The sequence below is a fragment of the Leuresthes tenuis genome, unplaced genomic scaffold (genome assembly GCF_036924035.1).
Source record: "Leuresthes tenuis unplaced genomic scaffold, fLeuTen1.0.hap1 SCAF_17, whole genome shotgun sequence".
NCBI classification, from domain to species: Eukaryota; Metazoa; Chordata; class Actinopteri; order Atheriniformes; family Atherinopsidae; genus Leuresthes; species Leuresthes tenuis.
The window spans coordinates 4846466-4868167 of NW_027325371.1; the positions used below are offsets into that span (position 1 = coordinate 4846466).

At 42.7% G+C, this 21702-nt stretch overlaps 3 protein-coding genes across 3 annotated transcripts; all 3 read left to right on the forward strand.

Annotated features, from left to right (window-relative positions):
• Window positions 1-395: 395 nt before the first annotated feature.
• On the forward strand, window positions 396-7146 carry LOC140272879 (glycylpeptide N-tetradecanoyltransferase 1-like). The gene is made up of 12 exons (XM_072368385.1): window positions 396-532; window positions 2484-2589; window positions 2829-2973; window positions 3074-3192; window positions 3585-3676; window positions 3807-3923; window positions 4044-4214; window positions 4297-4405; window positions 4494-4664; window positions 4757-4921; window positions 5014-5151; window positions 5678-7146. The coding sequence occupies exons 1-12, from the start codon at window positions 429-431 to the stop codon at window positions 5696-5698; spliced, it is 1458 nt and encodes a 485-aa protein (XP_072224486.1). The 5' UTR covers window positions 396-428; the 3' UTR covers window positions 5699-7146.
• Window positions 7147-8048: 902 nt separating this feature from the next.
• Window positions 8049-15317, forward strand: retsat.2 (retinol saturase, tandem duplicate 2). The gene is made up of 11 exons (XM_072368398.1): window positions 8049-8275; window positions 8853-9035; window positions 9215-9456; window positions 10679-10880; window positions 10966-11163; window positions 11244-11363; window positions 11619-11757; window positions 11868-11977; window positions 12079-12248; window positions 13971-14130; window positions 14224-15317. The coding sequence occupies exons 1-11, from the start codon at window positions 8116-8118 to the stop codon at window positions 14370-14372; spliced, it is 1833 nt and encodes a 610-aa protein (XP_072224499.1). The 5' UTR covers window positions 8049-8115; the 3' UTR covers window positions 14373-15317.
• Window positions 15318-16020: 703 nt separating this feature from the next.
• On the forward strand, window positions 16021-19743 carry cdk21 (cyclin-dependent kinase 21). Its single transcript, XM_072368386.1, has 7 exons — window positions 16021-16250; window positions 16730-16862; window positions 16933-17100; window positions 17267-17376; window positions 17464-17514; window positions 17616-17748; window positions 19472-19743. The coding sequence occupies exons 1-7, from the start codon at window positions 16021-16023 to the stop codon at window positions 19547-19549; spliced, it is 903 nt and encodes a 300-aa protein (XP_072224487.1). The 3' UTR covers window positions 19550-19743.
• The last annotated feature ends 1959 nt before the right edge of the window (window positions 19744-21702 follow it).

The following is a 21702-nucleotide window of genomic DNA, read 5'->3' on the forward strand; positions in this document are numbered from 1 at the left end:
CCTGAGCTCATGCTTCTTATCCGTCCTCATCCGGAGCCATTGTCAGTGTAGATCACATTTATTTTGCACGCTAACTTATAATATTTTAAAGCGCTCACATGCTTCTAGTCAGTCACGTCATTATCTTAATTTGCTTTGTGGCCAAATGCAGATCACATGGCTCTAATGTCGGTTTGTGTGTGTGTGTGTGTTGTGGGAAAACATATTAAATCTACCAGATAATCAACGTATGTCGGGTTCGTGGGAAATAAAAGAAAAAATGCTTCTAAATGAACCCTCCGCGACTTCTTATGCGTTTTTGCTTATTGTAAATATTTTGACACGATCACAAAAGAAAAGTAAAGACCCTTCCATCTCTGAGCCAATAGCATCGGGGCAGGTTTAAAGGCGTCGAGGACACGCGGTGGCTCCTCACTTCCTGGTTGAAGATGGCGGATGAGAATGAGACAGCACCGCTGCCGGAGAAAGAAGATGTAGAGGACCACGGACACTGTAGCGACTGTGAAAATGAAGAGCACCACTTTGACGATGGGTAAGAAGGCAATCTTTACTCGTGCAGACTCGTAAAATGAGCCACACTGCCTCCCGGTTTACCAAAGTAAATGCTAGCCGAAGCCGAGGACTTGAAGACGGACAGCTATAGCTGTCTTTGGCCAGCCCACTTGCTTTCTTCCTATTGGCTAGAAACGGTGTCTGCTCTCCAGTTCTTTGATCTGATTGGCTGAGACTGAGCTCTGTTCGTCAAGTAGGCGGGATTTACGATCGAATCCTATAGCTATCTTAGCAAGGCGTAGTTGGGGGTAGAAGGAAAAATCAAAGTGGGCTTAAAAGCGAACCGTGTAACAAAAAACAGCATTTTCTGCTACTCGTACAACATAAAGAAAAAAAAACTACATATGCATGAGGTTGGCAGATTGATAAAACTCATTAGGATTCCGCCACTGACTGTATTTAGCTGATCAACTCCATCTGACATTTAGCGAGCTAGCTTCCATGCTAACTTAGCTGTCAAACCCCTTTTGTCCGATTGTGGATACGGTGCCAAATAAAAAGTGAAAGAAGCTAAAAAGCATGTTGTTTCACATGCATATTGCAGATTATGTTACCTTCTTCTGTCCCTGTCGATCAAAGGGTGTTTGGAGCTTTTCGCTCCCCCTCTAATCACAGAAATAAGTAAGATCCAGAAGCAGCCTAGCTCTGAGGGGGTCTTACTGAAAATAGGCTTTGATGGAAATCCTGCTTTGCTTGGCATTTGCCTCGCATGAAAGGAAACCCAAGCGTGTTAATACTATCTTCACAGCGAGGGTTTTTTTTCTCTTCATTTGAACAACTGAAAGAGAGGGCTTCTGTAAGGCTGTGGTCCCATCTTCAGTCTGTCTTTCCACTTGTAAACGCTTTTTTATACCTCATGGATTTATAAAATCACGAGCTGCCAGAGACAATCCTCCTTTTTTTTTAAACTCATGAATTTCACAGGTTTGCTGAGGTTGTAATTGGTGAAAATGGCTACTTTCTGAAAAGGTGTTGGGATGTAATGGCACCACTCTTGTTCAGGGAATGTGATGACCCCGTTAAATGCTGTGGAGCAAATCGCTCTTTTCCCTAGCAGCACATGCGATGCCCCTTCACCCAACACAGGAACAAAGAGTGGATCTGACTGTTAGCTGCTCTACTCCGTTGACGTGGAAGCCTGGAGAACAAACTATTGAATGTTTTGTTGTCCATTGTCCCAGTCCCTCACTGACCTCTTGTACATGCATATGTACACAAGCATAGATGCCACATGCTCTTCTTCCAGAGGTCATGTGAACCACCATCAGCAATGGGGTTGCACATGCAGCGCAGTGCTCGGCCTCTCTCCCCTCTCGGACACTAATGAGATTATCCTCTGTAAGTATGCTGTCATTCTCAAGATATATGGGAGGAGTCGTGTGGCTTCTCAGGTTTGAACTTCTTAAAAAAAATTAGGTTTGTCAAACAGAGACTCGAACATGGAGTTGCAGAACAACCTTTGAATCCTTTCAGTCCTTTGTGCCTTTGCATACGTTTACCTGATACTGGCAAACAGCTGCCACTCTATAGACAAAGATCTTGTGCTCCTAGCACACTGCGTTTCATCAGTCCTACCAGTTTTTTGTTTTTAGACTTCTTTGGTTTGCATTTAGTTGAGGAACAAGTTTGTTTGTTTCCTCACCTGCTCAAGAGCCGCGGGAGGCACTGTCCCTTTAAATTAACAGCTGTTGTAGTCCGTTGAGTGTCCAGGATTAACGTGCATGTGCTTAAATGATAAGACTGTGGGCAAATCATAAGCTTTGAAAGTTCTTCTTTTATGTATTTTCTTTCTTTACTATTTAAACACTAATAATCTTCTAATTCAGTCAAGGTGGCTATTGTTTCTAAAATAAAATCCTGTCGACACACTGAAGGAAATTCTATAATGAGCTGGGATGGTAGTTTGAAAATCTAATTCTGTCTCATTCCAGCGACCGGGGTCTGGGTGACGACACTGGTGCCAAGAAGAAGAAAAAGAAGCAGAAGAAGAAGAAGAAATCTGGTGCCCCAGAACCAGCTCAGGACCCACTTGCCAAGGCATGAATTAATTAAATTCTGATAGAACAAATTTTAACACGAAAGGTCAGAAAATGAAAGCAGAAGATGGCAAAACTAGTGCAGTTTTAATTTAATTTGCCTGGGGAACAGTTGATTGAATTACTGCAGAGTGGATTGAAAAGCAGCATCTGTTTGTTGACCCTTGGATAGAGCTTATTTAATTTACACTGACAGTGTTGTTTGCAGTTGTCTTTAATTCGTTGCAACTTCTCACACAGGTGAATTCACTGCCTGCTGATAAGCTACAGGAGATCCAAAAGGCAATTGAACTGTTTTCTGTTGGCCAAGGTCCTGCCAAAACCATGGAGGAGGCGAGTCGGAGGAGTTACCAGTTCTGGGACACGCAGCCTGTGCCCAAGCTCGGTAAGATGCACGTCATGGCTGTCGGTTGTTCTTCTCTACAGCTGAGAGTGCCATGCACAGCAGATATGGGCTTCTTGACGTGTGCTTTTGTTTGCTGAAGGTGAGACGGTGACGTCGCACGGCTCGATTGAACCTGACAAAGACCAGATTCGAGAGGAGCCCTACAGCCTCCCGCAGGGCTTCAGCTGGGACACCCTCGACCTGGGGAACTCTGCCGTGGTAAGAATCGTACAGCTGGCGAGTTTTCAAGGTCGTTGTGCCAGTCTAAAGGAGACTTTGGTTGCCATCCTATTTGAGTGATTGTTTAGGAACTATTATTAAGGAGGAAATGCTTTGATCTCCTTTTATTCTAAAACGTTTCATGAAATTAAGATTTTTTTGCAGGTCTGTGATGTGTTAAAGTATTTAAAGTAGCAGCTGAAGAATAAATTACATGCAGTGATGCAGAATAGAGTGGATATGATATGCACACTACTGTTAGTTATATTATTTCTGTTGCTGCTTCAATCATTTTACTTCTTGCGGTTTTATGAATGTTCTGACTTTTTCAGGTCATAATTTTTGTCTCTCATACTTTTTTCTTTCCCCCTTTTTAAACCAAAACAAACCAGCTCAAGGAGCTTTACACTCTTCTCAATGAGAACTACGTGGAAGACGATGACAACATGTTCAGATTTGACTATTCTCCGGAGTTCCTGCTCTGGTAATTTCAGTTTTATACCAAGAGATGATGTTTAATTTCAAGCATTTCAAGAAAGCATTCGTTTTGATGTAAAGTGCTCGTCTAAGTGATGGCAGATCTGTTGCAGTAGACTGACTCTTTTCTTCCCCAGGGCCCTGCGGCCTCCTGGCTGGTTGCCTCAGTGGCACTGTGGCGTGAGGGTTAACTCCAACCAGAAGCTGGTGGGGTTCATCAGCGCCATCCCAGCCAACATCCGCATCTACGACATGTAAGTTTACACAGAAGCATCCAAATATCTGGAATTACCTGACTCTTTAGTTAAAAATGCACAATGTTGAAATGAGAAGTCCTTTCATTGTTTATTTTGTGCTTTTTTTTTCTTTTAAAGAGACAAGAAAATGGTTGAGATCAATTTCCTCTGCGTCCACAAAAAGCTTCGCGCCAAGCGGGTCGCTCCGGTTCTGATCAGAGAGATCACCAGACGGGTCAACCTGCAGGGCATCTTCCAGGCCGTGTACACCGCCGGTGTGGTGCTGCCCAAACCTGTGGGCACATGCAGGTTGGTCCAACAGAGAGACGGTCTCATCTCTTCCTGGTCTTACAAGCCTTCTCATTCATTGTATTTCATTTCCCTTCCGCAGGTACTGGCATCGCTCTTTGAACCCACGGAAACTAATCGAGGTGAAGTTCTCCCACTTGAGCAGGAACATGACTATGCAGCGCACCATGAAGTTGTACCGCTTGCCTGAGGTTAGTGGAAATGGACCCGAGTCAGTTTACAGCACGAAGTCTTCTTTCATCGTCATTAACCTCCTCCGGTCCGTCTTCTCTTCTCCAGGCTCCAAAGACTCCTGGCCTGCGACTAATGACCAAGAAAGATGTGCCAGTGGTGCATCGGCTTCTCCACGAGTACCTGAGTCAGTTCAACCTGGTGCCTGTCATGAACCCGGAGGAGGTGGAACACTGGTTGTTGCCCCAGGAGAACATTATCGACACTTATCTGGTGGAGGTAAAGAAGATGCCATCGAGACTTTCAGCACAGGCTAAAGACTTTGTTAAAACAATCCATGTATCAACACTTTAAATGTTGTTCTCTGACAGAATGATGGTAAAGTGACAGACTTCCTCAGTTTCTACACGCTGCCCTCGACCATTATGAATCACCCTGTGCACCGTAGTCTAAAAGCAGCGTACTCCTTCTATAACGTGCACACCACCACCCCCCTGCTCGACCTGATGTCTGATGCCCTCATCCTGGCCAAATCTGTACGTTCTCCACCTTTTTGAGACATGCGTGTTCTCCCTGAAGTGTTCAGACACAGAAAGCTGATGTTTTTCTTCCTTATGTCCCCCTACAGAAAGGGTTTGATGTCTTTAATGCACTGGATCTAATGGAAAACAAGACTTTCTTGGAGAAACTGAAGTTCGGCATTGGTGATGGGAATCTACAGTATTATCTGTACAATTGGAAGTGTCCCAGCATGGGGTCGGAAAAGGTAGGATTGCGTCTTTGTGCTCTTATAACCTCCGGTTATTTTCAGGAATTGTGTTTCCTCCCAGAGGGCTTCGGATAGCGATTTTAAAAAGTCTGAAATAATCACTCTTTCCTGTCTAAGATGGTCTTTTATTAGCTATTTAATGATCTCATGTCTAATTTTACGCTGCCGGGAGCGAGACTTGAGAGCTTCAGATCCAAAATCTACAAACTTTTCAGCAAGTTGCCAGTGTTTGTAACCCTGGTAACCATGAAAATGGTCTGTATTTGAACTTGTTTGACTCGTCAGACTGAAGTTAACACAACACAAAAAAGATTGATTTGTTGCCAGATGCTGAATGTTTCTGGTGGTTTTAATTTTTTTGGGGGGGTGAGATGTTGTGATGAAGCACTCCTTATTATCATAAAACAAAGAACTTTCAGTTGGAAACAACTTAATTCATGTGTATACTGTGAGTTCTATTGTTTTCCAGAGTCCATTCAAGGCTTAATGTTGGTTCCTAACGGCTCCACTGCTCCTTTCTCAGGTCGGGTTGGTGCTGCAGTGACGTCCCTTTTACGCCATAAGCACGTGTCACCAACTGGCCAGGAGACCGCACCGTGGACTGATGACTTCCTGCTGTAGGAAAGGAAACGCACCGCCCATTTTTACTTTCTGACCTTTTGAACTTTGACCTGCACTACCGCTGCCAGGCAGGGAGGCGGGGAGAGCCCTCGGCTCCTCCCCCTCCCTCGATCACACGGACCTTAAGCCATTGTAGTTACCATCCCAAACAAATGCATTTGATCTGAAAGCTGTCTCGACTGTACCAAACACGCGTACACGCACGCACGCACGCACGCGTGCACGTGAGCAGTTTGCACAGATTACCGGTCACCAGAATGCTCTCTGTCGGCATATCTGCAACATCTACAGTACGTGTAAATAATGTCAGACATAACTGCGGATTCTGCCCTAACACACGCAGACTAGAACCTACTGTTTATTTTATTCATTAATGTTGGAAGTGCTTTTTGCAATTAAAATAAACTTGTCATTCTTAAGTTTTAGAGAAAAAAATCAAAATGAGCAAAAAATATTTTAAAGTGAGATGAGGCTCAAAGAAATGAGGTAATAAATACCAAAAGTGGACATAAGATAAGGGCTTCTGTTAAGAGTGTCTTGTCATGCTTGTCTTTTCTGTTCTGTTCCCCCCCTCAAATCACCCTGTGACCCAGCTGTTCTGGAGGTGTTTCAGCAGCTTGAAGTTGATCCTCTGCAGCTCCCCTCTTCCCTATTAACTTTCAGGAGCCCACCTAACCACAGCTAACTGCACTAACAAAACAAACCCTGAAACACAGACTGATAACGGATCAGCTCAGTCGGAGACAAAAATCAATCCTTATCGATCTGGTTGGACTGCTACGGAGAGGCTGAAGGCATTCTGACAGCGTTTGTTCCACACCTTTATCAGCAGGGATGAGATTTGCAATGACGCCTCGTGATTTAACTGCGCCCGGTTGCAACATCCACCCTTTTAATCCCACTGACTCTGACGACTGTTTCAGAAAACTCCACGGGGGGCTTGGAGCAAAATCAAAAATCCAAAGTGCCTCAGGGGCCTTTTGGAGCCTTTCTGAGCTCATCGTGCAGACTACAAATAAGGAAAAAAATAAAGTATTTATTTAATAAAATTCAAATAATCACATTAAGCTTGCATGCACATCCAGAATCATGCCGAGTTCTTTGCTGAAGAGTTTTTTAGCTAACATCACAGCTTTTATCTGCGTTATTTAGGAATTTTATCACTCGGCTTCTGGATGATGCCGGCTCGGTCAGACGAAGTGGGTTTCATGGTGGATGTTGGAGTTGGGCCCACGAGGAGCAGCTGTCTGGACTTGCAATATGTGCAGAGTGGATGCCGATGACTGGGGAAAAGCCCCCAATTAAAGTGTTTCTTATGTAAAATGGTTCAGTTTGCAGACCGATGTTTTTAAAAAAAAAAAAAGAAAATAACGTGGATCTAGCGGTATTATGATGCAGGAAATGAATGTGACGATGCAGGTGAATTTTTTTTTGAGCAAAAAATAAAATCTAGAAGTTGCTGTGAAGTTTTTTGCACGTACTTTGTCAAAAGTAGAAAGAAAATCATAACTGGAGGACAACTGGCTCCAAACCATGACTTACGTGTTCTTCAGTAGAGTTTTTAGTTACAGAAAGCTGTTTTGGGGCATGAAACCTTGAATTTGTTAGTTTTTTTATAGCTAAACTCATCCTCAAGTGCATCTATTTTTAGAATATAACAATTTTTCCACTTTTTCTCTTGATCATCTGAAGAGCAAAAATTACATGTATTCACCACATTTTCCTTTTCAGCAGCATGGTTTAAAAGAAGAAAAACACTAAATAAATACAGCGCAAACATGCAGAAAACTGCTCTGATAACATTAAATCTGAACTATATAGACCGAAATGAACCTGTGCTTTACATGAAACCAAAGTTGAGATACTTCAGCACTTAAAAGCAAACAATTAAAGATGACTTACATATATAAAACATTTGTTCTAAACTTTATGTATATATATGTAATACCACTGGTTAAGAAATTGGAAACTAATTTGATTAATACCCCAAACAAGATATTAGAACAAATGCCATTTACACTGTAACATGTTGTCATTTAGTTTTTAATTGATATATAAGGTCGTTTGTATTCAGATACGCAAATACAGTTTTAGTCTATCTGTAGAAAACACAGAGGTCAACCACAGTTGTGAAACAGCTGAGATTTCTTTGGTTTTTATGACGGGACGTTGCTGCCACATTAACCCTGACGCTAATTGGTCAATATTTACACAACGTCTCTGATTGGTCAATTTCATCAACTGACAGTTATGTGGGCGGGTTTTAGTTTGACCTAATCAGGAAGTGAACCTGAAGTGGACTGGGTCGTCAACTTCACGCAGAGTGGAGAAAGTGACACCATGTGGGTCATTGTGTCGATTATTTGTGTAGCGTTTGTTGCATTTATAGTGAAGTATGTCTTCTTCAGCTCCGGGCCTGATCCTTTTGAAAGGGACACCCGTGAACCGCCGAAACCGATAATTCACGACAAGAAGGAGAAAAATAAAGTGCTGAAGCAAGGTGAGTATCATGTTCAAAGTTGTTGCGTTTGCGGTTTAACTGGACAGACATTCGTGCAATTCTTAATAAGCTGAGTTCTGGTGGTAAAGGATGTGCAGCTTTGTTTAAAACAGCAGTTAAAAGTGTAATGCTTGAACTGTTGAAGCCATAATGTACGAAGCATATCAAGACAGTGATGGACGAGAGTGAGAGCTCGGCAGACCGGTTTTTTCAGGGATTTTGCAACTATATGCATTTTTGACAGCCAAGTTTATTGTTTTTTGTATAAGTTTTTTAAATAAAACAAAACATTTATTTAGAATGACATGATATCAAAGCTGTGACGTTGGAGTTTGGTGTATTTTTGTTTTCCATAATTACAAACTTGTACATCTCAGAAACCCAAAGATGATCTTCTAATCTGACATGAAACAGAGCAAAGCAGAGCACATATTTATCTGTGGAGCAAACACTAATAACCCACTTTGGAAAGTTCATCGACTAGATTAATAGATAAAAATATGTTTGTTTGCTCTTGGAATCCTCTGGGGTTTTTTTTTCTACTACAGCCATGTTTTTTTCCACGTCTTTTCTGTAGGTTTCCTAGCCAGTAAGGTTCCAGAGAACCTGGATGCAATTGTCATAGGCAGCGGTATCGGAGGGCTGGGGATTGCTGTGCTGCTGGCTAAAATTGGAAAGAAAGTCCTGGTTCTGGAGCAGCATGATCGGGCTGGAGGATGCTGCCACACGTTCACTGAGAAGGGCTTTGAGTTTGATGTTGGTGAGATGAATGGCTTCTTTCTGTCAAATGTGTCTTAAAATGAAGTGTTTCAGCCAGGATAAGAGTCTAATTTTCTGCAGGGTGATAGTGTAATGAAATGGGGGTTACTTCCACATCGGGTCAAGTCATTGCCTTCAAACATGGAAGTCTTGGTCTTGGCTGACTCTTGTAAACCTTAGGTATCCACTACATTGGTGAGCTGTTGGACCACAAGCCGTTTCGCTGCATGCTGGACCAGCTGACCAATGGACAGCTGCAGTGGGAGCCCCTGGATAACCCGTTTGACCACGTAGTGCTGGGACCTCCAGAAAACCGCCGCCGCTACCCCATCTACAGCGGCAGGAATCGTTTCCCCGAGGAGCTGAAGAAGTGTTTCCCTGGAGAGGAGAAGGCCATCGACGAGTACATGAGGCTGGTCAAGGTAGGGCCATGTTTTACGTTTCATGTGCAGCCTCTGGACAGAAACTTATCAGGTGCAAATGTCCTTTTCTTCCTGTGAACCTTGTGTTTCGAAGCTGCACTTTGGTACAGAGAGACTTCGTTATCTAGACATAAGCTGATGTTGTCAAATCAAAATCAAAGGTCAAAAATAACTGTCTGGGACTCTTATTAGCTGCAGCATTACACAATTTAACCCCTGCACAGTGTATTCCACAGATATTCCACTTTCTCTTTCTTTACACTGCATTCTTTTTCAGCACGTTATTTCTATTAATAGCTCATAGCGGCATTCATAAATGAGCAGCAGAGAATAAATAGATAGATAAAGAGAGGGTGTTTACATAGCTGCAAAATTAAACAACATAAAAAGTTGCTGTTTTTTACCTTGTTTATTGCCAAATATATTTATATGAAGTTAGTCATTTTTTACAATCTTTTTAGTTGATTTTTTTCCCTGTCCAAGATGCATCCTTGCTCAGCCAATGTGCTTTAACCTAAACGGTATTCAAATATCGCCACGAGCAACAAAGATCCGGGCATATTCGAATGTTTTTTTTTACATCCGTGATCACTTAAAAACATGCTCAAAGCATAAAATGCTAAACTTTTTAGCTTTTTCATTCCTGTATCATTAGTAAAAGGCACATGGTTGTTTTTACTGAGGAAAGTTTCTACTAGAGAAATATCTGGAAGTATCTAAGCAACAGCCATGACAACAGCTGTTTGAATTCGCTGAATTTCACTACTACAAAGCCACTGTGTAAGTGTGATCGAATTCTTGCTGCAGTGCTCATAAATGTCTCTTTCCGACTTTCCTAAAGCTCTTGATGTATTGCAACAAGGTCAAGTAAAAGATTACAGCAAGTGAATGTGTTTTGAGCTGTTCGACTGAACCCGTGGTGGTCCACACACCCTCTCACATGATGAGGCAATAACTGCAGGTGTTCAATTATTTGAGTTAACTTTAATCGAATATATGATGAAACAGAAACTCGTTGCCTACATGGTACCAACTTGGACCCCCTAATGACAGGGAATAGAGCTTGTTTTCATTACTGATTTGAGAATATTTGGACACCTGTGAAACATGGTCAGAAACTCATCTGAAACCAGAACAACGGTGTTTTCTGTGCGAAATGAAGTAGGATCATAAACAGAACTGCTGGTCTGCTGCGACCATCATCTGTGTGTTGTGTCTTCAGAAAGCCGGCCGGGGCATTTGGCTCCTCGCTGTGCTGAAGCTCTGCCCGGTCCCCTTGGCTAAGTTCCTGATCTACACCGGCCTCGTCAAACACCTGTCTTTCTTCTTCAAAATGGCCCCCCGCAGCCTGACAGATGTGGTCAATGAGCTGACGGAGAACAAAGACCTCAGAGCTGTGTTCACCTACATCTTTGGCACTTACGGTAGGATGTGCTGCAGCTCTGCTCTGGTGGTGGAATCTGACTTATTCTTCGGCATTCTGCTCACGGTTTTTGTTTCAATCTGCAGGAAACATGCCAAAAGATGCCAGCTTTGCCATGCACAGTTTGCTGGTCACTCACTACCTGAACGGCGCCTGGTACCCTAAAGGTGGCGCCAGTGAAATTGCCTACCATATGATCCCCATCATTGAGAAGGCAGGCGGTGCCGTTCTGGTTCGAGCCCCAGTCAACCGCATCTTGTTCAACGATGCCAAGGAAGCTTATGGTGGGAGAGATTTCCTCAGTTTATCACACCAGGTTGAGCCCACACAGGTGAACTCACAGCATTTGGATGTCTGGTTTCAGGTGTCAGCGTGTTGAAAGGTCAGGAGGAAATACATGTCCATGCCCCTATGGTCATCTCTAATGCTGGTATCTTCAACACCTACGAGAAGCTGCTGCCCAAAGAGCTCCAGGCCATGCCAGGTTAGACGGGGTTTGGTTCCTTTGGTTCAGATTTTTCATTTGGCAGTCTTGTTCAAAAGATAGCTCGAATAATCATCATAAAATGTCAGAAAAGTGCCAAATTACTGGAAGTTGTGACTATTTCTTTCCATGCGTTAACCGTAGAGCAGCACTTGTCAACGTGTTTGTTTTTTTCAAATGATTTATACGGTGACTCAACACTCGTAGCATTAGTTTCCAGGCTTTAAAGTGGGCTGTGACTCTCCTGCCTTGCAGCTATCCAGGAGCAGATGAAAATGGTGAAGCACGGTGAGGGCGGTTTGAGCATCTTTGTGGGTCTGAATGGAACCAAGGAGGAGCTGGGCCTGAAAGCAGACAACTACTGGATCTTTGCTGAGAACAATTATGATGAACTGTATGTTGCTTTTTGTTTTAATTCCCATAACTCAGTTTAGGTCTGTTGCAAATATCTACATGCTGCTGGAGATGCAGTTGACCAGAATCGCCTGTTTTTTCTTTTTAAAGGGTGGAGAAATACATTTACGGAGAGAGGGAGGAGTCTGCTAAAAAAATACCTCTGCTGTTTGTCGCCTCTCCGTCAGCTAAAGATCCGACCTGGGAGAAGAGATCACCTGGTACAGAAACAGGGGATAAGACATGACCCAGGAACGCACCTTGTTCTGGACCCATCTTTTTTTCCCTTTCCAACTGTCTCTTTCTTTGTTTCTCACCCCAGGAAAGTCCACTGTAAGTCTGGTCAGTTTTGCCAACTATGAATGGTTTGAGGAGTGGAAGGACGGCAAAGTGACGAACAGAGGGCCCGACTACAAAGATCTGAAACAAGCGTTCATTGATTCTGCTCTGGAGGTGGTTATGGACGTGTTCCCGAAGATCACCAGAGACAAGGTGAGCTCTTTGGATCTCTGCTTCTCCTCTCACTTCTCATAAGCTGTGGATCGTATCACTGTTAGTCGTAGAGTTTGGCATCTTTCTACCTTTTCAAGCCTCCCTCGTGTTTAAAAACAGAACCCGCTCCAGTGGCTGACACCTTCTTCATCTTTAAATCAGTGCTGCAGAAACCCTGTTTTTTTCTATCCTTAATGGCATTTTATACTGGACCTCATGCAAGAACATCCTGATTTAAACATCCTAAAATTTTAAATTAAAACTCACTTAATTTAAAAGATGGCTGTTCACATGAGGTGCATGATTGCAAGATTTAACCCTCAAATCAGCGCCCCTGTAATTGCCGTTTGAGGTGACCTGTTAGATGCTTAAAAGAAATCTTTCTGTGACTAATACGTGAGGCCATGAAGAGGCTGATCACTGAGATATTAGACTGGGGAATATTACGGCCAAAGGCAGGCGATGTTGTGTTGTCAGGAGCAACAGAGGATAAAATTATACGTGTGTGGAGATCCTGAGGAACAAGATATGAGACTGTAACAAGAGCGGCATGACAAATTTGAACAGCAGTTACATTATTCCAAAAAAACAGCCATCCAAACAAAAACGGGACAAGAAAATCGGTGAGTGTGACGTCTGTTGGGCCAGCATTGCATTATTTTCAGTTGCAGATGCAAGGGGGTCCTTTGTATGTTAGAATTAGTTTTAATGATGTTGTTATTGGTGTTATATTGTCTATAACTCGTTGTTCTTGTAGCCCATCTTTACCAGTAATCCCTCCAAATGTTCCCCTGTCATATTTCAATCCTCTGAAAGAGCATTTTAAAACCTTTGGAACTGTTTGAATACAACCTCCAAAAAGCAGATGGATTTCTTTAAGATATAAGACCGCATTTTGACCTCCGAGTACGCTTCTACGGTTCCATGTTCTAAAGTACTCGTATTGTTTGATGTCGCATTTCGCCAAGTTTCAGTCAAATTGTCACCAGCCTTGTCACTGAAGATCTGCTCCAGTGATCCATGCAGTAAGCGGCGTATTTTCACTCAAACACCCGCCCCTCCTCGCCGGGCTTTGCGCAGCTTGGGTGAAATGTAGCGCATTTGTTTACAGCGCGACCTGTCCATGTGCGCCTCAGACTCGTTAATGGGAAACGCTGGCTGGTCAGCAGTTGAACCGAAACATCGGTGACGCTGTGGTGAAGCGAGCGGGAGCAGTGGCAGCGATTCAGATCAGTAAGGTGCTGTTTTATGATGGTTCCATTGGAATACATGCCTCATTTTTCCTGATTTTAAAAAATGAATGAGCAGAAATGAAAAAGTGGTTTGAGTATCTTTTCATATTTAAAATAATAAAAGATATAAAATGATTGTCAAATAGAAACTTCTGAGAGTGGGTGAGTGGTAAAGCCCCCCCCCCCCATTGACCCAGTGCAAGGTGGAAGGAGTTTCTGGTCTGGGATGGGGGGGTGAGGAGTAGGGTTAGGGTTTGTTCATGTACTCTGTAAAAGAAAATAAATTGTACTTATGTTCCGACCGTTCACCCTGACGACTCGTGACTTTAAAGGTGACACCACAGAGGTGGACCTGCTCTGCAACGGCTCCTTTTCATCAGTTTTTCACCTTTTATATGTGGGAAATTATCTTTTTTTTCAATTATTTTCTGAATTTAAAAACAAAAGCATGTAAAAATATTCATAGTGCCTGTTTCTTCTGTTTGTGTAGGTCGAATACGTCGATGCTGGAACCCCCATCACTAACACCCACTATATCGGAGCCCCCAAAGGTGAGATCTATGGAGTGGATCATGGCATCGCCCGCTTCAGCCCTGAACTCAGCTTTACGATAAGACCTCAGACTCCGTTGAAGAACCTCTACCTGACAGGTGCGTCCGTGTCATGCAATCCGGAGCATGTGGTTTAAAGTAGGAAGCGTCACTCCTCTGCGTTTATCTCACACGGTGCCTTTTCTTTCACAGGCCAGGATGTGTTTTTGTGCGGCTTCGCCGGCGCCCTCGCTGGAGCGCTCTCCTGCGGCTCGGTCATTCTCAACCGCAACCTCCATCTGGACGCCATCGCCCTGGCAAAGAGAACCAAACTAATTAACAGCAAACTGAAAGAGGAGTAATCCGTGACATATGCTACCACACCGGAGTCTGACTCTGGGGTTTGGCATGTTCATGTCGGCACTAAGGCTACGTTCGCACTGCAGTTACAAGTGACCCGAATTCGATTTTTCGCTCATATGTGACCCTTATCTGATTTGCTTTTGACAGTGTGAGCAGCACAGGTCGCATTGAATCCGACATTTTCGAATCAGAATCGGGCCACTTTTCAATGTGGTACTGAATCGGATACGTATCTGAATTGTTTTTTTGTTTTTTTTAATTTTAATACGATCGCAATCTGAACAGCCAGGTCACATTTAATCAGAATATAAATAAAGTTCAGAATATACAGTATGCCACAGGCGGGGATAGGCCGGTGCCAGGAACAGAATCAAAACAAACATGGAGGACAGCAGTGACTGCGGATGTTGCGGTTATTGTTCCGCATAGAGCATCATTAACATCTGAATTTTCTTCCTCCCGCTCACAGATTTGCTGGCTGCAGCCACACCCTATTTTTTTTTTTTTAGCATTAAGCCTTACAGTCTTGCGGTATCGGTTGCCGTTGCCATGGTCGCTTCCATATACACAATACTGTGGCGTGCTCTATGGGCGTGATGTCATCAATAATCAACTGCGCATGCGGGTCACGTCAGGAGCGTGAGCTGTTGACACATTTAAAGACGTAATGTGAACAGCCAAACAAAAAATCGGATTTGAGCAGTGTGAACGTAGCCTAATTTACGTTGGACTGCGTTAGTTTGGTTAAATTGTTGACAGTAACCAGATATATTGATCTATGTGTGGTTAATTGTTGAGCTTTTGCAACTGCACTTATTCAAACTAGCATAACCTGGCACAAACGTGTTGAGTTAATTCATGTCTGATTCATGTTTAATATTTTATTCTTCACTCTGTGCCTAATTTTGTAATTTGGTTGCAAACAATAAACCGGTTTTAACTTACTCTGTAAAGTCTCCTGTTTGTTTGTTTTTTTTTAACTAAAAATAATTTATAGCCTTTGTGTCTTTAGAAAAACGGTGATCAACACAAGGTGGATCTAACAATCCTTTATCTATATGTTTTCTGGTAAATACTTGTAAACCACCTACTATTGTTTAGCTATAATATTGTTTTATTCCTTATTTGTGTACTTTATGTACACTGGACTGTAAATGTCCCTCTTTGAAGGCACCATGCGTTTGCATGGACATTAAGCAGGAAACACGAGTAGGCTCACAAAAAAAGTAGATTTTTTTTTAAGCTTTCTGATTAGTTGGCGTATGAAAGGGGTGTGATTTTTCTCATATTTTTTTTTATTCTGGCGACAGTTATGCAGTCATTTTCCGGCCGCTAGGGGACGTTGGCGAATTTGCGCCGAGCAGTCTGAGGTAAACTTAAAAACAGCATATTATGTCAACAAAAAGAAAGTTAAACACGAATCTGCCGCAAAACAACGTTACTACAAGTGTTTCGTTGCTTCACACAGACAGAGAATGAACTACCTGCTGGTTAACCTGAAAAGTTGGTTTATTTAGAGAGCCTCGATAGCTAGCTAACTCTGAGCGCAGCTAAAGCAAGTAAACGCAACACGTCTAGCGGTTGTTTACGTGGAGTGGACATGTTTTACTCTTAATTTTTGGTCAATTTGTGCTTAGTTGGAGGAAGATGAACGTGTTCACCAAACAGTTGCGTTACGAGCTCCTGGCAGAGGTAGGAGAGGGCTCCTTCGGGAAGGTGTATAAAGCCAGGCAGGTGGGGGAGGAACAACGCCTTCTGGCGGTGAAGAAATTCAACTTTCGCTGGGACGCGCCGGAGATGGGAATCCCTCCCTTCATGATCCGAGAGGTGGCGCTGCTGCGCAAAATGGGGTACTTCAACCACCCCAACATAGTCAGGTATGTTTCTGTCTGATTTAGCCAAATAACAGTGATTAATAAAAGTGAACTGTTATGGCAAAAGTAAGGTTTTGCTTATCCAGACATGATTTTAAATGGTCTTTGCTGAGTCTTATGTTGGGTAAGTCAAACCTCAGATGAACAACAACAACACTGGACATATACGGGGTTATTTATTTACCAAAGACTTCAATAAAAGCACAAGTCTGAACATCTGTCTGTGAATTGCATCAACAAGAAAACAAACCTAAATGTGTGTGTCAATGCTTAAATGAGACCAAAGTTAATGTTTTATCATGCTTGTACATCATATTTGATAATCTTTCAATATATAAATGTTTCCTTAATTGTTTGATTTGGTTTGCTTTGTTTAGTTTTTGCTCAGATTTATGCAGAAGGGTACACAGACTTTAACAGGTCTGTAATATAACATCCATGTACACGTCGCAGTGATTTATTTTGACCTGTGTGCTCTGCAGGCTTTTGGATGCATCTGCTGTACCAGTAGGCTCGACCCTGGACCTCACTCTGGTGTTGGAATACATCGACCAGGACCTGTCCACGTACCTCTCAAAGGTTCCTGCTCCTGGACTGAGCCACGACCGCATTAAGGTGTGAACTCCTCATCTGTTTTTAGGTTAATATCGCAGACAGAGTGCTCATTGCTGCGTGCCGCTTCCAGGATGTGATGCTGCAGCTGCTGCGAGGGCTGGACTTCTTACACACCAACCTGGTGCTGCACCGCGATTTAAAACCCGACAACATCCTGGTTAGCAGCCGCGGGGAGATCAAGATCGCAGACTTTGGACTGGCACGGATGCACGCCTTTAACATTGCCCTTACTCCGGGTGTAAGTGTTGAACGTTACTGCTGTTATCCTGTGAGCTATCTTATCCGATCGTCAGCCCCGTGTTCAGGTTGTTTTTTGCCTGAGGCATAAAATGTTCTTCTTGTCTCGCCTTCCACACCCGCCTGAGAGTTTTTCCCACTCGTATTCGCTCCCTGTTCCTGCTCAGGTGGTGACACTGTGGTATCGGGCTCCCGAGGTGCTTCTGAACTCTGTTTACATGTCCTCTGTGGACATGTGGAGCGCTGGCTGCATCTTTGCTGAACTCTTCCTTTTGAGGTGAGGAAATAAAAGTAGAAGAATACAAGACAGATTTTAAAGTAGAGATAAAGCAGACTTTTCTGGATTCTTGTTTTTGTCCTGCAGGCCGCTGTTTAGGGGATACACAGAAGTGCAGCAGCTGCAGAAAATCTTCGAGTGAGTGTCTTTGTTCTTTCTGTAGAAGTTTGTGATACCCTTTTTTTTTCCATAGAGCCTTAAAATCAGGCAGGGATGGTGTTGTTCGTTCTCTTTGTCAGGGTGATTGGTTTGCCCCCCGAGGAGGACTGGCCTCAGGACAGCCCGATCTCATACTCAGAGAGCTGGGGACCCAGAGGCTCCTGCACCCAACTGCTGCCCAACCTGGACCCAGACGAGAACGACCTGCTGTCTGTGAGCACATCTTTGAGTTCAATTCCATGTCATGTTGCAAAGATTCTTATTTCTTATTTAACCAAACTAGACACTCAATGGTTCAATAGTTCAGCCAGGAAGAAAATAAGTTTCCTCTTTACTGAAATACACCAGTCAGCCACGATATAAAAGCCACTGACCTTTGAGATGATGACACCGATTAATGGCACCTGCTAGGAGGTGGGACACATATTAGTCAGCAAGTTAATGCGCTTAAAGCAGATAAAATGGACGAGCTTAAGGACTTAAGTGACTGACAGATTGTGTGTGAGGATCTCCAATGCAGCAGTTGTTGTGAGTGTTTGGGATGGACAAATCTCATTCATCCCTTCTCCACTGAGTCGCTTTCAGTGCTGCTTTGAGACAGAGTGAAGACAAAACTGACTCCGGTGCCAGTATTAATGTTTCTGGGGCTGTGTTTACATCACAAGTCGCTTAAGAACGTTGGTGCCAATCCATCCTGCCTAATATGCTGCAGAGAGGGACATTTACAAAGGCTGCTTTCAAGTTTCTAAGCAACATTTGTAGAATTCGTTTGGTGTTTTACGTGGAAAACTTTTAATAAATGTAGACGGATGATATGAAGAGGACAGTTTGTAGGGAGAATGAGACAAACTGTGATCTTTGCTCCGATGTGGAAAATATCAGGACAATCGAGAGAGAGATTAAAACGATGATGAAGGAGACATCACAATGATGACATGATTCTTTGATATGTACAACCACCTCCATCATCTTAATGACATGTTCCAGCTGTTGTCCAGTGGATCATCTGTGGAGCCCCCCCAGCTAAGACGATCCTACAACCTCCTGCAGGTCTGTGTCTCATCAAGCTGGAGCTGTTTTCCCAGAGGCAGCTGGTTTTATTGTGGCTGATTGGTGTCACTTTATTGTAAATAATGAGTTAATAAATCCACATTCTACATGTCCATGAAGTAGCACAAAGAGCCCACAGCCCTGTTAGCTTATCTGTGAAGGTGCTTCTAAGCTCAGCACCGCAGCTGTAGCTCATGTTGCCACAGTGAACGTGTTTCCTATGCAAACTGTGTTCATTTAGGCCCGAGGCTGATGGAAATGTTACTAGTTTTGCAGGTATCAGGTGTTGAAGTGGCCTCCACGACTAGTTCATACATACTTGGATATTTAAACTGAATTTCATGGCAAACTGCAGACCTTTTTGCTTTTTGCTGCAAGGTTTTGAAATGCAGGTTTGACTCATCAGGTGAATTAAAGGGGGACCCCGGTATTTTTAAACCTAGACCTTATTTCTGGCATGAAATACGTTCATCTACTCACTGAGAACAGTTTGGTGAAAGTCGGCGTCCTTCAGAAGATATTTAGATAACTCTAGATCCATATAACGGAGTGAACGGGGCTTAGAGGATGCAGCCTCTAAATAAGGCATTATCTGTCTTTATTTCACCAACACTTTAAGAAGAATGAATGAACGAACGTGTGCTATAGCTCTGTTGGCTCATAGCTGCTGTGTTCTCGGTGAGTAGATGAACGTATTTCATGCCAGAAATAAGGTCCAGGTTTAAGAATAAAAAAAGCATATGAGAGTTTATAGTTAGAGTAACTAACTGAGATCAGTTGAAGACGAAAGGAGTCACAGCAGCAGCACTCTGACCCCGGTCTCGGACAGTAGAGCCGGTAATTTTCTTCAAGATGTTGATAAAGTGTGACGTCTCCTTACCTGCAGCAATGTTTGCTATTCAGCCCGAGCGGTCGCATCTCCGCTGCCAAAGCCTTGGCTCTTCCTTTCTTTGTGAAGCACTGAAGATTTGGGTTGAACCAGGAGAGGAAGGAGGAGAAAAAGATTCTGCAAGCAACTGGTGTCGTGCCATAAGATCCACTCTCCACTTTCCTCTGAGCCTGGCGTGATTATCTGCTGTCGGAGCCTTTAAATACTATCACCAGCATCATGGGAGACTGTGGGCAGGAGAGAGGTTTGGAGCATTTCTAAGAAGTGAAAGCTGGAAACTTATGGCACAGAAACATTTTGTTTTGTGTTCTTTGTTTTATTTGCCTTCATGTGGGTGGAGGCACGGTGTGTAGTTTCAGTTTCACACTAAATGTAGAATTACTTTGTTGTTGAGTGTTATTGTAAGAGAAAAGGATGCTGTTTCAACTATTATGAGCACCTTTAAGTTGATTCTAGTTGTTTTGTTTTTGTTTTCCTTAAGATTTCTTATTCTTGGCATCAGAGGAAGTGCAACACTATTTTATTTGATGTATTTTATTTTATTTTTGAAGATATTTATGGTGTCGTCCATCCAGATCACACCTGTATTTATGTTTGTATTAACAGAGTGCACATGATATTTTTCTACCTGAGTTACAGTGTTCATACCAGAAGCATTTTCATAAATGTCTTTCACATCTGTGTGTTGCATTATTGATTGTGTCATGAATTCGCAGCTCCACAGAGTGAAGGAAGGGGGCGCTGTGGGTACATTTCTGGGTCCAAATCTTCGTTTAACATGGAATGGCAGGAGGGCCACAAAAGACACCAGTAAGAAAATTAACTGGTCAATAGGCTGTTTCTGGAGCACTAAACCTCTCAGAGCACTTTTACACAACAAGCCACGTTAAAAATAAAGACAAATAGATTAAATATAGAAAAAAAACAGAATAAAATAATAATTCTAAGCATTTTCATTTAATTTTGCACTTGTTTGTGTACTATTTTCTGTTAATTTGTATTATAATACATTTAATTGGTATGTCTCTTGTTATTTTTGCCATTTTCCTATAAAAAGTAAAATAAAAAAAAAAAACAGCCCAGCTTCTGGCCTTAAACCTGTAATAGTTGTTATACTTTGCACAATATCTCAAGCCTGAGAGTCTAACCAGTCGTTTCTACCTTTCTGCGTTAATGGAGCCCAAAACTGCCTCTACAGTCAGCTGTCTGGCCTCACCAGGATGAGTCTTTAGCTCCTGCAGGTGACTTTGCAGCAGATATTTGCAGGTTTGATTCTTAACGCTGGAGTCTGGAACTATCCTCTTGTTCCTGTTTTAAAGGTTCAGTTCACTCTAAATTAAAACACTTGTTTTACCTTGAAGTTAACGGCAGTGAAATGACTCTTTACTGACATAATAACTGCATATAATTATGTAAGAAAATGCATGTGGGCTTCATTACAAACCCAGAAAACTACATCCTTCAATGCTGTATAACGCAGACACAGGTAAAGGTAAAGAATTTAAACTAATGAGACGCTGGGTATAATGTAAATAAGAGCAGAATGCAATGATTTGTAAACCTCATAAACCAATATTTGATTTTTCAACAGCACACGGAAAACATAAAAGAAGAAAAACTGTGAATACCTTAAAGCATTGATGGTCCCCTGGTTATTCATCTGACCACAGAACAGTTTCCCACTTTGCGTCAGCCCATTGTAGCTGAGCTTTGGTTCAGAGAAGACGGCAGAGTTCCTGGATCGTGTTCACATATGGCTTCTTCTTTCCGTGACAGAGCTGTAACCTTCATTTGTGGCCGGCACAGTGGGCTGTGTTCACGGAGGATGATTTCTGGAGGAGTTCCTGAGCCCATGCAGTGGTTTTTAATGCAGAGCTGCCTGAAGCTCATCAGCTTCCAACATCAACTCTTGCATACAGAGATGTCTCCAGATGATAGTATGCACTGTAGATGATGGCTTTCCAATTTTATGCTGGGGAACATAATTCTGAAATTGCCCCACTCTGCCTCTCTTAAGTGCTTTTTTTTATACTTAATTATGTTACTAATGTGATGCTAATGAGCCTAATTCGAGGAAACATGTAATTAGAGACACTCACTTTTCCAGTCTTTTGTTGCTCTTTTCCAAGATATGTTGCAGCCCTCAAATTTCAGATGAGCTGACATTTTCAATGAAATAGTAAAAATGTCTAATCCTCAACATTTTATATGTTTTCTATGTTCTATTG

What these genes read in the sequence shown, in the direction of transcription:
- LOC140272879 (XM_072368385.1), top strand. Translation starts at nt 429, where the DNA reads ATGGCGGATGAGAATGAGACAGCACCGCTGCCGGAGAAAGAAGATGTA. An exon ending in TCTCCGGAGTTCCTGCTCTG is followed by an intron (nt 3,677 to 3,806) that starts GTAATTTCAGTT and finishes TTTCTTCCCCAG; the next exon opens with GGCCCTGCGGCCTCCTGGCT. An exon ending in AAACCTGTGGGCACATGCAG is followed by an intron (nt 4,215 to 4,296) that starts GTTGGTCCAACA and finishes TCCCTTCCGCAG; the next exon opens with GTACTGGCATCGCTCTTTGA.
- retsat.2 (XM_072368398.1), top strand. Translation starts at nt 8,116, where the DNA reads ATGTGGGTCATTGTGTCGATTATTTGTGTAGCGTTTGTTGCATTTATA. An exon ending in AGTACATGAGGCTGGTCAAG is followed by an intron (nt 9,457 to 10,678) that starts GTAGGGCCATGT and finishes TTGTGTCTTCAG; the next exon opens with AAAGCCGGCCGGGGCATTTG. An exon ending in CTGGGAGAAGAGATCACCTG is followed by an intron (nt 11,978 to 12,078) that starts GTACAGAAACAG and finishes TTCTCACCCCAG; the next exon opens with GAAAGTCCACTGTAAGTCTG.
- cdk21 (XM_072368386.1), top strand. Translation starts at nt 16,021, where the DNA reads ATGAACGTGTTCACCAAACAGTTGCGTTACGAGCTCCTGGCAGAGGTA. An exon ending in AACCACCCCAACATAGTCAG is followed by an intron (nt 16,251 to 16,729) that starts GTATGTTTCTGT and finishes TGTGCTCTGCAG; the next exon opens with GCTTTTGGATGCATCTGCTG. An exon ending in TGAGCCACGACCGCATTAAG is followed by an intron (nt 16,863 to 16,932) that starts GTGTGAACTCCT and finishes TGCCGCTTCCAG; the next exon opens with GATGTGATGCTGCAGCTGCT.